The sequence below is a fragment of the Varroa jacobsoni genome, unplaced genomic scaffold (genome assembly GCF_002532875.2).
Source record: "Varroa jacobsoni isolate VJ856 unplaced genomic scaffold, vjacob_1.0 scaffold_1118, whole genome shotgun sequence".
In the NCBI taxonomy this organism is placed as follows: Eukaryota; Metazoa; Arthropoda; class Arachnida; order Mesostigmata; family Varroidae; genus Varroa; species Varroa jacobsoni.
Window position 1 is genome coordinate 44,686 of NW_019214020.1, and position 14,906 is coordinate 59,591.

Here is a 14,906-nt window from a genome sequence, read left to right on the forward strand (position 1 = left end):
TTGCGATGTCAGTTAATATGTATGCCCACCCATTTTCCAAGGCCTCCCAATACGGCTATCTAGTAGACACAAAAATCCTTACAGTGTTTATATGGCCTCATTTAAGTGTCATACGGTTGTGCAGATAGAATTGTTATAAGATCACGAACTCACCGTTTCTAAACAAATATCTTTTTGCCGCATTGAACGTTACTGACAGATCTGACGACGTGAACATGAGAATAATTTTCTCTTGACTATCAGCTAATTATTTGGTTACTGGCGATTGAATTTTTATAAACTGGTGGCTCTATTGAAATTTCTGAATTTCGTTCGAAAACCTCCGCATATCGATGCACATGATCTGGTCGATTTGAAGGTGTACATGCTCTGTGCTGCAACTGAGATTTCTGTCTTCTTTTTTTACCAAAAAACAACGAGGTGCCCAAATCTTGTTAATGAATTCAAAAAGAGAGTTATCCAGAAGGCCAACTATTGTTTTAAGAAATACTGGACGGCAATGAAATCTATTATTTCCTACTAGTATTTTCTTTATTAACGTGTGTATGTATCAGCAGGTTCCTGGTTTTGGTGCAGACTTCTTCTGTACGCTCCAGGAAGCATAAAATTACTTACTTACGATTATTACTTATGTTATGTTGAGAAGTTATATCATTCAGTGAACAAACGCTGTTATCGATCTATCTGCTTCTACCTGTCTCTCTCATTAAGTCATCTTAGTGAATAAAGGAGGTAGAATCACAGCGAAGTACACAAATAGTTTTCTGGCGCGTAACAAGAGGTATATCTCCAGTAAATGCTATTATTTTCCATAATTTGAATTTAATTGGATGCTCAAATTTTAAATTATCACAATTTACCTCTATTAAATATAAATAATCATTGAATATCGACTAGGTCTAGCAAGACATGGCTGTTACCACCGCGTTATTGGTTAACTAAAAGCATTCCACTAGATTAATATGATTGATTACGGGAACATGCCTGTGAACGTATCTAATCCAATGTTTGTATATCCAGTAAAAAAAAAAAAACAGATAATTTGTAACTGTAATAATACAGTTCTTTATCGATCAGAATCACACATCATTTTTTAAATGATAATAATAATGGTAATACTATTCTAAATGTGAATTTGCTCGACCGCACTGTGGGGGAGGTGGCATAGCAGAGGATAAAAGCTAAACAATGAATGAAAACGTTGTTCTTAATATGAGTTCAATCAATATATCGGTGGGGAAGGGGCCTACACATAACTTACTTTTGTACTTTTCGAACACAGAGGCACACATTATTTTAATAAAAATTACTTAGTATTATAATGAAAGTTTTAATTAGGTTCGATAAATAGTTAGATTAAAAATGTGCCAGCTTTGCGAAGAACGAAAAAGACGTCTACGTTTGGAATATGCAACTGTGTCTTAGGAAAGCTATCTGACCCAAAGAGACAATATAAGGAAACCTTGTCGTGCTGCAGGAATTTATACGTAAATTTTAAACGTTTTAACAATACGTATCCTGACGTGCAAACTACATCTCGTTTGCTAGCGAAGTTCCCGTCATTAGAACAACCCGGGCTATATTAGTTAAACTTAAATCTTCAAATATGAAAGCAGAACAAAAAAAAACGGTGGAAGTTCTCCTAGTTAAATGCTAGCTAGCACGCTTACATTGATCTACTGTACAATTTGCTTGAACTCGTTGCGAGAACAATGTTGCGCGGGAGTGAAAATACACAGAAGGTAATGGGAACAGTGTCAATATTGAGGCCCTTTTCTCTGTCCAAACGCCAGCCAAAAGAGTTTTTGAAGCTTTTTTACGCATTTTATTCAGTTTACACATTATTGTGTATTAGCATAAGCACGTGTTATATTCATAAGAATCATTATGATTAGTACCTGTGTGTGATATTGTGTCATAACATACGCTTTCGACTAGAGCTTTAATACAGTTGCAATGCATGAGATTTCCCAGAGGGACTTTGCTGCCTTATTTCACACTTTTTAAATTAGTCTTCACTAAGGCCTTACGGAAAACATACAGTATGTTGTATAGTTTCTAGCTTCTGCGAAAGAAGACGCGCAACAATTAGTAAGAACGTCAAAATTTATGGGCGCAGGTCAATTCATCAGCATCTTTTGAGTATCTTTTCGTCTATTTCCCGTTATGACAGAACTACTTTCCTCTACATGTATGGAGTAAGGAAATTACTAAACGCTAATAGGCGATTCCCTAGTACACCGCAGTTCTGGCAGCCGCTTTCCATTTGTGTTCATCACTGCGCCTTTTCAGAGCTGCACAAAGCTTAGCTGTGCAGGAAATCGCTATTAAGAATTTTACGTCGACGACGACGGATAGAAAGCGGTATACACGATCGGTTTTTTTTGCCTACGTGTATAGGCCACTGCAGGTGGAAGGTCTTTCTTTTTTGATATGTTTTTGCTATTACAAAATTGAAGATCTCCGTCCCAAATTGTGTTGGTGTCGATCGAAACAATTTATGCTAGCATTCGTAGAAAATTCGACCTGTCCAGCAACAGATCACATAGTTGTTAATAGTATAGGTCATGTTTACATCGCAACAACAAAGTGCGAGGAGTAGAACGTAGTTCTGTTATTGTACGACTATGATCGGGGACAATCGTGAGTTTTCCATATATAATGGATAAGATGCCTGTCCCACATACAAGTACAGATAAATTGATACGCGTTTGTCTGTTAGCAATATTATAGAGAACAATGCACAATAGCTTGGCAATATTACAGTATACATACCAAATTGTACATCTAGATAGATGATCGCCTTTTCAAGGTCCAGACTGCTCCCCCGTATAGAATACATGAACACAACTTTAAGCAGAGGAGCAAGCCTTAACTTAAATTTCAGCATTAGCTATTCGATTTAATTTTACGAGTTTCTTATTTTGTGCTACGTGGTGCTGGCAGTACTCACTGATACATCTGCGTTGGGCTATCAAACACTAAATATAAAAAGCACGATCCCCGCTGTCGGATAGAGCCAATTAGCGGTTAACGCTGACACTATACGCCATTAAAAGACAATACGGTATGAACAAATTCAACAACATATTGCAAAAGGATCGTTAGCCATTTTGCTGTTAGCCAATGTTCAAAGGCAGCTTTTGGACGCGGCGAACAACACTGTTCTCTGGCTGACCGTGATCAGCGGCCCGTATTATTCACAATAGTTTTGCTCTGTTCCTTTCGTGAACATCTAATTACAGAGAGCTACAATTGGCGACCTTTAATTTGACGTAGATCAGGAGCGACAATAGTTAGCAGCAAGATGTTTATGCTATCTGATAATTTTAATGTTATATTGTTCCGACGCACAACTCAAACGTTACCCTCAACGAAGTGATTTTTCACATGGGAGGGACCGGTTGTCCGATAAAAGCCCACTGATGCAGATCATTTTTAGCCCCGTGATAGATTAGTTTACAGTTCGCTTTTGATGTTTACTGGCTCATGACTTAGTGCTTATTGGCCTCGTGTTTTCTTTAATGATGATCTGATTCCATGATTTTACATATAAATGATGTTCGATTTTTGACTGCATTTCCAAAGGCTTAAAGGCTCAAAATAGACGAAAAATGTATTGGTTACAGGGCGGAGCATGATATGAAAAGCTTGTTTCTCACAACTTACAGGCGCAAATGCTACTCTGTAACGGGTTTCTCCCATTTGTTCTCACTTAACTAGGAACTAATATTTGATTCCGTTAGTATATGTTATAGTTCTCAAGACCTCCTTTCTTCTAAACTCTGTGGCAAATCTTCTTCGTTGTACGCACCTTACATGTACGCACTGTGTATGTTAGTGTAGCTACTCGTCCTTTATTATTTTCGACTGTGATTCAGGACACTTTTCAGGCTTTCATGTACGCGCTAAGAAAGTGGATCCGAACGAGATTCTAAGCTTGAGTCTATTGACGGGACTGTAGCTTTGATGTTAATATCCCATGCGTCCACCGAAGGTTTTCTTCCTGAGAAAGCCGCTTATCACCTTCGAGGAATCGTGATCATTGGACGTAGGACATTTTAGCTTTACCGTTCTCTATTCAGGACTAATCAGTGCAAGTGCAAGTGTTGTTACCTGTTTAAAGTGCCTTGTCTCCAAACTCCTGGATGGCTCTTTCAAGGTCTAGATTCTGCTTCCTATTGCGCTTATTCGGGCTGGTCGGAGCAAGCGCCGCAAAGTTACGTAGTGATCCGTCTTTGCTCATCGATGCGTCATTGCAGTCCTGATGAATCGAAGAGCATACTTGAGATTAGTAAACAAAGAGATTTTTTCAATACAGGCAGTTACCAGAATATGAAATGTCAGTACATAGTTTCATAGTCGCTACGGGCCTCCAGATATAAGTAATGTGAAAGCGAAATGGTAATGAAGTAACGCTGAGTGGGTGGTTTATGGGCCACGTTTCTGTGCGGATAATAGTAGCTACCGTATCACCTACGTACAATAAAATACGAATTGCGATTTTAACAAGTAATTGTATTAGAAATGTAAATATGTCAGATGTTAGATATAGGTATACGTATTTTTTCTCTCTTAGGATCAGTTGCTAGTGCCATAAGCTAGGTCTGAGCAGCCGCTACCGTAGAATTGTTGCTATTCGTTAACGACGAACAGATCACATATCGAACTACTGTAATACGTAAATATCATAATAGCCGCTTCAAAACGTGCGTTGTATCCAAGGGCTTCGTTTAGTTTTTGTCTCCGCATTTTTCCACTCAGCTGTGCAGTTCTAATGCTAAGCATCTCCATCATACAGGTACAGAGCAAACGCACTCTAACATACCATACAAAGAGAACCGTTAGGACTAACAGGTTGTGTGGCAACAGACCCGGTACCTTAGCAAGCTAAACAGTTAGTATATACAGGATATCAGCATCTTGTCCCCTGTACTATGCGTGTGGGAGAGCAATCATAAGATGTGCAGGTAGTATAAAATGCATTGAGGCTTTCTTGATAACAAATCCATTTCCAAATGTAAACTAGTTGGATGTCGCGCGGAGGTTTGACGGTAAGTTATTCCCGTCGACGGCGATCCGTTTAGAAAAAACAACCTTCTGTCATATTTACTTATTAACACATCCTTCACGTTGCTGCCATAGATTCCACAGTCTCGACTTAATCATGCCTTTCTTCTTTTTATTGTTCAGCGTACACGGAGTAGAACAAAGGTGCACGACTTAATGCCAAATTCGAAGTTTCTCCTAAGTTGATAGACGGCTTAGTGTAACAGGTAGATATCGAATTCATGCTCAGTTTATATGCAGCATCTCACCTTGGTACTAGCAATAGAGCCCCCGTGCGAAGAAAGCGACATGGTATTGAAGATCGAGCCGAAGTACCGCTGCCGTAGGAATTTCCCGTAGACGACCTGCTTAAGAAACTCCCGCTTAAACTTTCGGTTAATAAACGCCAAAAGGTAGAAATACGATGAGTATTCGAATATTACTACGACGTTCGAAAGGATCTGATGGAACTTGAGTTGGACTCCAGGCGGATCTGCATAAGAAAAACAAAGGTATTGCCGTGAATGAACTCCGCTGTATGTGCCCGCGTCTCATATTGGAGTGGAGTTACGTTATAATGTGGCCGGTGATAATGACATTTTGAGGCAAGGTCACACTTCTTGTGCTATAAACGAGGATTAGTCAGTCTAACGGGTACTCACAAAGCGTTGCTGTAAATCGGCAAATATTGCCTATGAGCCAATGCCTTGCACCGCTGCCCAAGATGAATGAAGTCTCGAAATGAAGACACAATTTTCTGCCACTTTACACGCATTAACTATTTAATTCTAGTAAAAGGGTTATGTAAAAGCGCGAGCAAGTTGAATTATTCATTCAGCTTGTGGAGTCCGGTCGCAAAACCAATGGCACTTTGATGATTACAGGTGGATGAACTCCTCGAAAATACTATTTACTCAAAAGTTCTTAAGCTTTATATGCACAATGATGACCACTAGCAGTGATGCTATTGCAGCCAAAGTTGCAGTTTTTGTAAAGGTGTCGCCTTGACGTACACCTTGAATACACCTGACGTAGGTGGTGTGCAATAATTTGTCAATCATGATATTCCAAGGGCTTTGTTACCATACTCCGTGTAGAAAATCCAGGCAAACTCCTCATCGCTGCTGATGTATGTCACTTCCGAAATAATCTTCACGCAGCACAATGCCATTAGCGACATCGTAAGACGGTTTTCTTCTTTGCGCCTCTTGGAAACTGCGGCTTGCTTGTTCGCTGAGAGGACACGTTCGTGAGCTTCCTGATTGGCTCGATGAACCTAAAGTGCGATGAAAATAGTACTGATGTTACAATTTGAAGGTTTTTAATGAACATCTATTTACAATTGATTTTGAATAACTGAACGAATGTAGAAATACAGGGAAATATATCTAAAGGAGAATACGTACGACGCAAATCAAACATAAATAAAGTGGAAGCAGGATGCTGTGAAGGTACACTTAGGAATCCAATGAGAACGCTTCGTACGTTTGCTTTGCTTAAGGTCAGTGAATACCAGCCGGTGTTGCCGTCAGATACGGCATCCAGTACCTATTTCATATGATTGAGCCTAAATTCAGTGACACTACTGTTTTGTAAGCTAACTATACCGCTGAAATCTACCTGTCTGTTAGTCACAAGCGAAATCGTAAACGCGTATTTCGCATTTTAAAAGACATTATCAAATGAACCACTGCTTTTGATTTCTCTGGAAAACGAAACCAAAGTGCGTTGTTCATACCACAGTGTTGTAGAACGCTTTTAGAGACCAGATTATGACTGGTACCCGCTCTGGCGAACCTGTCATAGCAGGTAGGAACAGACCGTAGAAAGAAAAAACCTCTGCTAGATAATAATCGAATCACCTTTAATAAGCTTGCAGAAGGCTATTTGACGGCAGGGAGCGCGGAGCTTTATCAATTTTCTCTATAGAGTACTCTTCAGGTATCCAGAAAAGGGCCCCCTATATTGCCAAACATAGCCTCAGCAGACTTATTTTCTTCTCACAGCTTGAAAAATATTTGAAAATAGAAAGTGAAAGAATCGAGGAGATCTAAATCAATATGAGCACAACTGAGATCTGTTTTCTGATTGAGTTAAAAAAAACTATGGTACAGTTGTGTTCAACCCAACGAAAATTGCTTCGTCGTCATGTTCTTCGTCGTGAAATAGACGCCTCCAAGACCCTTAGACGGAGGTTAGGATGTTTAACTATCAGTTTCGCGACGATGTTGTGTTAATTCAGTGAAATTTATCGCTGGAAACTTAGTTCACGTCCCGATACAGAAGTTAGTTAAATTGTTTAATATATACAGATATAAATTACTCTTTATTCATATAGCTTTGTTTTAAGCTATATGATCTAAGCATTTCGATCTTCGGACACGGACAGCTATGTACTCTTTCTGATATCTGTATATTCCTTTCCCCTATCTTAGTACATGTCATAACGTGGGCTCAATTCAAACGATAGTTTAGAGCCCTTTAGACAGAATACTCCGGCCTTCAATCACAAAACGCACCACCGTAAGACGTATTGAATAGTAGCTGAATCCTAGCCTGTCTGGCACTCAACTGATCAGTCGACGCCTTGAGGTTACTCATCCGGTCAACGACATAGTTCACTTAATCAACGGCTTTGCACTGCCATTGTATGGGTAAATCTCACTAATGAGAATGCGTGAAGTCGTTTCTTCACGTTTATTGGGCGACACGAGTTTGTTATCACAGAAATGAACAAACTGCGTTTACTTTTGTTATGTTTCAACGGGATGAATCAGTTAGCTAAGGTTCCGAGCATTTCCGACGGTCTTGGGCGTAATTACTAAATTTAGTTAGATGGAACCCGTTCATTATCGTTAACAGCAGGTAATTTTTCTAAATACACTTGAGTATTATTACTGCCGTCACCAGCAAAATATATGTATATGCGTTCTGCTGTCGATTACGTATTCATAAGCACAGCCTAGACAGAAACCTGCACGATAACAGAGTCGCCCGTGAGTCTGGTGCGCTAGCAGGAATCCTACCCTATCTACTAATTTGGCTTAAGTAAATCAAGCGTCCCATACCTAAACAGACACAGGTCTTCCTTTTCCGAAAAGGTGGCCGGCCAAACTATGGGGATCCGACGTATACCAGTGGTCCTGCCGATGCAACACAAAGCCTTCGCCGAATATTGAAACAACACCACCTTTAATATTGCAGACATTCTCATCGGGGCAAGTCGCTGGGTCGGGCCAGTTTGCACGACACACTGTCCTCTAGCTATCATTCATAGCCAGCCAAATGTATGATATTCAACTCGCAGTGCATACTTCTCTATGGTGGCATTTCTACGTCGTAGATATTTACTTCTCCTTACTCCCAAACTGCTGTTAATTGTTCGTAATGTATGAGACCGGTCGGCCTCCTTCCATACGAACATTTAGCGGTTACAATTTGTCGTTTCCGTATTTGCTCCTCCCTCCCACTCTCTCTCTCTCTCGCTATTTGTTTAGTTAACATAAACACCGCCCTCAGATACTTTATAGTGTGTTACCACTATTACGATTGTACGTTTTTGCAGACGAATTATAATCTGTACGTGGTGTTATTAGAATTCGCTTGTTCCGTTCATCGTCGTTGAAGCTAGACAGTCTTTACTGCTGTAATATCAACAGAATCTTCTAAAATTCAATTAATAGTAAAACAATAATAATTATTGCTATTAAATACGCCTACCAAAATTGTGAACCATTGAGTTCTTATCATGGAATATTAATATCCCACGTTAATTACCATACGGGACACGATGTTGTTGCAAAACTAACAACCATATTGATCCTAATTATGTTTATTATCATAGAAAAACTTCGACATAGAGATTCAAACAAAAAAAAAAACACAATGAGAAAAACCAGGCTAAGTTTTCTGCCAAATAGAGAATTGTATTGGATTCCCAGGAAGACGCCTAGGTAACCGCTCCTCAAATAGAACAACGCCGTAAATCCAACATCTATTCCATACAATCGATTCACTATCAGCGTTTCCATGTTAAACCGCGAATGATCTCTAATTTGTCAAATGATCATCTTTCCTTGTAGGCCTCAGACAAGAGTTAGCTCACAACTGATAATGTTAATGTCAGCTTACCTCGTAGCCTACGGTTGGCGCCTGCCATTTAGTGGGAAGTCTCCCACAAAGGGTAAGCTACGCGAATCACAATGGTGAGGAAGCCCGCTACTGACAAAGCCATGTCGCGAAAATGGGTCGTTCGTGGTTGGCCCATGATCCAAAACTGTAGAGTACTATCGTCGTCATTATCAGAAATTATAAACATACGGGTGCCATACTTGGTATTGCATTTGGCAAAAATGACAAATCTTGTTTCGTCTGACACTCTTAAACTGAACATTTTGTAATCAAGCATTTAAACGTTTTTTTTTTCTAATTGAATTTTCATTGGATTCACAGTGTTTTTTGTAATTATTTATATATCGTAGTTTAAGTAGTTATTAAGTGTACCCGAATTCCTGCGCTTTTGTCTGCTACATCCTAGGAACAGGCTCAGGAGTATTTTGTTATCTACTAGTCATACCGAAAATGTGAGAAGCAAGGGAAATTTGTTGCCGTAAACGTAAAGAAACTGTTATTTTTCAAACACGGAGCAATGTGTTACGAACATATAATATTATATACTATCAATAAACAACTGTCTTCGTAGAAGATGCGAGCAAGGTAGCACCTTTGACTCGGTGTATAATTCAGTTAAGTTCGTTACGTATTACTTACGAGAAAGACAATCATGACATTGAATGTGATAAGGATGCCGGTACAGACAATGTTGAAACGGTCCCACATTAGAAGCCACGCACGACGCCATTTTCCTTTCCATGTGAGATCAAGTCCAGTCTGAGATTGGACGCATTTAACGGAAGTCAGAATTGGTGCCAGGAAAGCCTCGTACAGCGAGTCAGGGGTACGATTGTTCCATGCCGGCGAAATCAGGAACCAGCCTGTGAAAAAGGCAACGGCTTGCATTTACATTCAAACGTATACTATGAACATATTTAATATAATTACCTCATTTTAAAGGTTCTTCATAATCACACAAAGCTGTCAAGCAAGGAGACAGCAGCTTATTTAATTTAATGAATGTCAATGCAAGCCTGTATCCGGGACTCTCATACATTTTATTGGTGTTCGTTGGCAAACTAGAACGAAAACTCATTAACTGATAAATCAATCAGAAAAAGAAAGAACTGGAAATCCACTTACATGTGTCATTAAGCACATATGCTGTACCCACCAGATCACCCGACTGGGTCCCTGGAAACTCATCGCCCACGCCCTGTAATAGATTCAGACGAGTTCACAAAACGATATGCGTATGTCCATTGGAATCAACGCATAAACAAATTCGAGCGCACCTCACTTCGTTTTCGGAGTAGCGGAAAAAAAACAAATAAATTCATGTTCATAAGTGACACATATTGACCCGATTTCGATTAATCATGTGTCCGATGTGCTGGGCGCGCCCAGACGATTTTGTGAGTTTTTTTCCTTTATTCATTGCATAACCTTCAAACTGAAATGCCTTCGCCTTTTAAAGCAATATTATTTATTATTTTGGTTTAAGTGTTAACAGGTTGCGCAAATGAGAAACAAGCTATATCGATGCGACCTGCGTGCCTGGGTTCAATGGGACAATAGTATACACACGTGGCGATGATTCAGTGCATTATGGTACAGCATCCGGAAGCAGCTCGGGAGTCTCTGGTCTGACGAGCTCTGTCACGCATGCATATCTCGTGTAAATAAAATCAATAAAGATACCTTTTCATCATGATATTACGTGCCCGATAAAGTTCGTATGTCGTAACGTCCTGCAACAAGCGTTCGTTCCCATACAGCATGTGGTTTAGATTTAATGTATCATGGATGGTAGCCTCATCATTGTAGCGTACCGTTTGCATTGATTACGGAGCCGAACAGTAATCGTTCCATTAAGCAAGACCTTCGTTGTTCCGGTGTGGAAAAGAACAACGAACACCGAAACGTATCAAGGATATACCAGACATGTAGGTTTACACTAGTCTGCATATAGTGCAACGCTAGGAGTTATTTCACTCACAGACTAAGAGTTCTACATGAAACCTGGGTAGCCATAGGTCTTCAAACAGGACGGCTACACACACAGACATATCCACCTTGCATCACATATCTCTAAGCAAGCATGTGAACGATATTCTACGCATGAGCCTTGCCTGACGTTTTTGTTATCGATATAATATTAAAGCGTTCGACTAATCTCTTCCATATGATGTATTAGTTGCTACGCCTACTACTACTAGCCTGAATGACTTGGCCCATCTGTACAGCAGAGACCCAATGAATGATCGACCTCTACGACTGGTGTTCCTGCCTCTAAGCATTGCTCGGCTCTAAACTTAGACCATCTAGTAAGTTTGTAAGTTCAGTAGGACAACACGTTGCCACTGCACTACTATGACACTGATGTAGAAATGAAATAGAATGCTATATATGCACAGGTATTTACCTTGTATGCAATGGTGAGGGCTGTGACTTGAAACAATTCTCTTTTCTGCTAAATAACAGTTAGGCTTATGGCCTATCGCGTGGTTCCGTTTCTTCGCGGCTCCGCTGAATCAATCAGGCATATCTGTTACTTAGTTCTAATTTGCTTAAATCTGGTCGTCGTCGTCGGCATATTTTGGCTTCGGCAACAATCAGTGCGTGGTCTATTTAGAAGCCACAGCCCGGCAATGCTTTATCTCTCATAACAAATGGTGCATCTAGCAGAAACAAAAAGTGTTGAAAAATTAATTTGAATGAAAACTGTTACGGCGTAGACAGGTCGAACCAGCGCCTATCACGATGAAGCGATGTGTTTGCGAGGTAATAAGGTTTTCATGGCTGATCGCGAGTGATTATAATAAATCGTCTCAAAAAAAAAAACTGTCGCAGCAGAGGCAATGAACTACCTTTCAATAGAAGTAGCAGCTCTACAGACAGCACTAGAAAGACTACGCCAAGTTGTGATAAAGTATTATTCGATGAGATCATACTGTAGGCGAACCGCAGCCGCTGTTCTATACTCTGATGCTCCACCTTCTCATTAACCTATGCACTGCGTATACTAGGCTCAGTGGGTGAAGGCAATAGACCTAAGACTACACCCTCACACGATTCGTCTTACGTTTGAACTACAAACAAACTATACTAGACAGTAAAAATAAACTTACTAATGCTACGGCTGTTATATTGTTATTGTCTTCATATTTGATCACTTTCATTCTTTCAACATCTGAATCGGGCGTCCAAGGTGCGTTGCGAGGTATAAGGGGCAAACGACAGAACGTGTGTAAACAGTGAACAGAATGAAGACCATCTGCTGATTGCGGCACTTTGGCAAAACCGCTCCCATCAAGTTTGTCAATGCCTCTTGGCTGCCAAGGGCAAGGGTCCGTCGAGTCTTGTTGGGTCGCCAAAGGGAAATCGTCATTATAACAGCGAAGATTGCTCTGCAAAAAAGCAAACGCAAAACAGCATATTGATCGAGATTAAAAACACATGAACATATAAACGAAGTGCTTAAAAGATCGTTGTTTGAATGGCCGCAGTGCTGCAGTTTTACAGAGCTGAAGCACGTTTACAGTGTCAACTGGGAAAAAAATAAGTCTTATCGTCACCCATGCGACATGTACTAAATGATTTGTCTGGATAGAAAAAAAAGCTATTTATGATACTTATACTTGTATGATACTTAAATTTAGTAATTTGTTACTATCTTCGCTCAACATGTTGCTCTCATTGGCCTGATAATCTTACCTTTCCGTCCGGAAACGAACAGTTGAAATCTGGTGTATGTCTTAATGAGGTGCCTATTGGTGGCATCTTCTGTTCGCTGATTGAAACCTTATGTTCAAACATCCGGAGCGGCTGTGAGCTGCACGCAATTAGGAACAAGATTACGCAAGCCCTTTTGGCACGTTCCCGCGTACACCAACTCTGGGTTTTTATAGGCCATCGAACGTAGACGAACCTGTGTGAAAATGATCAACTAAAACAAATCGATCTACAAATCCAGTTCGAGCGTACCGCTTGAGCCTGAACGACTACTCGTGGAATAATTCTGTCTGATGGTAAGTTAGTTTAAGGTCAATCAGAAAATGAATCACGAACTTGTTGTTAGATTCACAATGATCATTCCAGATATTTTATTGAACAGTAATTGAAAACAATCAATGATCAGCCAGATAGCGTAGCCTGGAGTACCCTCCGAATTATAGGACCGCCCGCTTTAGATATACAAATTGATGCGGTCTGATAAATTTCCTAACGTACTATTATTGCTTTACGCCTAATGTGCTTCATATATCTGGTTCTTATTAAGAACTAAAACGAAATATTCATTATCATTCCATATCTGTTATATGTTACAGGTCCAGATATCGATTTCGAAAACAATGTAATAGTTCGAAACACTCAGCTGATCCAATCGGATTCCATTTCTGCTGCAACTCTGAACGATGTTATTGTTGAACGTAGTACTAATAACACTAACGGGTAAAAGTTACAACGTCCAGCGACGCGATGCAACTCCTAAATTGTAAAGATAGCTAGTACGTCTAATCCTCTAACCACGGCGACGGTAAAGTAGAATCCCGTAAAATCAAACTCAATCTCAATTCGGTGAGAACAGAACCCATTTATCGTAGAATGCGGATGAAACTGATGGCTCCATAACAACGAAAATAAAGACAGTCAACGCTGGAGCACTATAATGTGGATAAGGGGACGTCTGTGTTTTGAGTTTTACGTACGGGCGTTCCATCAGAGAGATGGCTAACAGCTTCCCAACAGGGAACAAATTTTACGTCTATGCTTGTCTTCCAACCTAGACTAGAAGGTTATTCACTAGGTTATCATGGAACTATTTGTAAGCTATATCAGCTTGTAGATAGCCTGCTTATACTAATGTTCTACATTTACAATATTTCGTTATGTCATGTGAGGCAATACAAATTTATGGAAAAAACAAAAGCGAGAAAAAGGTACTATTTATTTAACATGTTGTATAGTGAAAACAATTTGTGGCCGTGTCACGTCTTTTCAACGTGTTCGTATATTGTCGAAGTTTGCGTATTGTCGAAGTTTGCCGAGCAGTTTCCCTGCCACGAACGAAAAAAGGCCCGTCGCGGTGGAGCAGGCTCAGTTTGATGCAACGGCTATCCTATCGCAGTTGAAACATAAACAGATAGACCTTAAGCTAAGAAAGGTTAGTTATACGTTACTAAGTTATAGTACTTAGAAGTTAATCGATTTACCTTTCGATTGTCATAACAAGGGTGAGGAGCACGAGCCATCCGATCATCAGGTTGCTCAATACCAGGTAGACATACCTACAGATACGAGATCGGCCATCAGTGTTACACTCTCTTATAATAAAAGTACGAATTTGCTGATTGACTAAATCGAATGAAACATCCCTGTCAATTTTCTTCGATATTAGGCATACCGCTCAGCGTCGCTCATCCGATAATGGTTCGCCTCAGACACTCAGAGATACTATGACGATGAAATGGCGCTAAAATTCGCCTAAAATGACTTATGGTAAACGGATAATAGTGCAAGTCTTTGTTACTACAGATAAGATACGACTCAGCACTATCATCGTATTGATAATGTTTTTTATGTTTGTAAGCTGTAAATATTAAATTAATCATGTAGAATATAGATAAGGTCCAACTATTCTTAGGCGGTTTAATTCGCATATTTGATGGCTCGGACTTGCTAACCCCTTACTTTCTAGCTAAACTTTTCGAGATAATTCCTTTTATCCTGTTAATAATTGA

At 39.9% G+C, this 14,906-nt stretch overlaps 1 protein-coding gene across 5 annotated transcripts in view; it reads right to left on the minus strand.

Moving 5' to 3' along the window:
- Positions 1 to 1,041: 1,041 nt before the first annotated feature.
- The window catches only part of LOC111266805 (uncharacterized), a 34,492-nt gene continuing 20,627 nt past the window's right edge, over positions 1,042 to 14,906 (minus strand). For all 5 annotated transcript variants that reach the window (XM_022844597.2, XM_022844593.2, XM_086971069.1 and 2 more), the window contains 8 exons: positions 14,379 to 14,453; positions 12,880 to 13,093; positions 12,294 to 12,572; positions 10,306 to 10,378; positions 9,820 to 10,043; positions 6,133 to 6,325; positions 5,319 to 5,542; positions 1,042 to 4,264 (listed from right to left, as the gene is read on the minus strand). In XM_022844597.2, the coding sequence (XP_022700332.1) occupies positions 4,121 to 4,264; positions 5,319 to 5,542; positions 6,133 to 6,325; positions 9,820 to 10,043; positions 10,306 to 10,378; positions 12,294 to 12,572; positions 12,880 to 13,093; positions 14,379 to 14,453 (1,426 nt within the window). In that variant the 3' untranslated portion in view covers positions 1,042 to 4,120. The remainder of the gene's footprint in view (positions 4,265 to 5,318; positions 5,543 to 6,132; positions 6,326 to 9,819; positions 10,044 to 10,305; positions 10,379 to 12,293; positions 12,573 to 12,879; positions 13,094 to 14,378; positions 14,454 to 14,906) is intronic.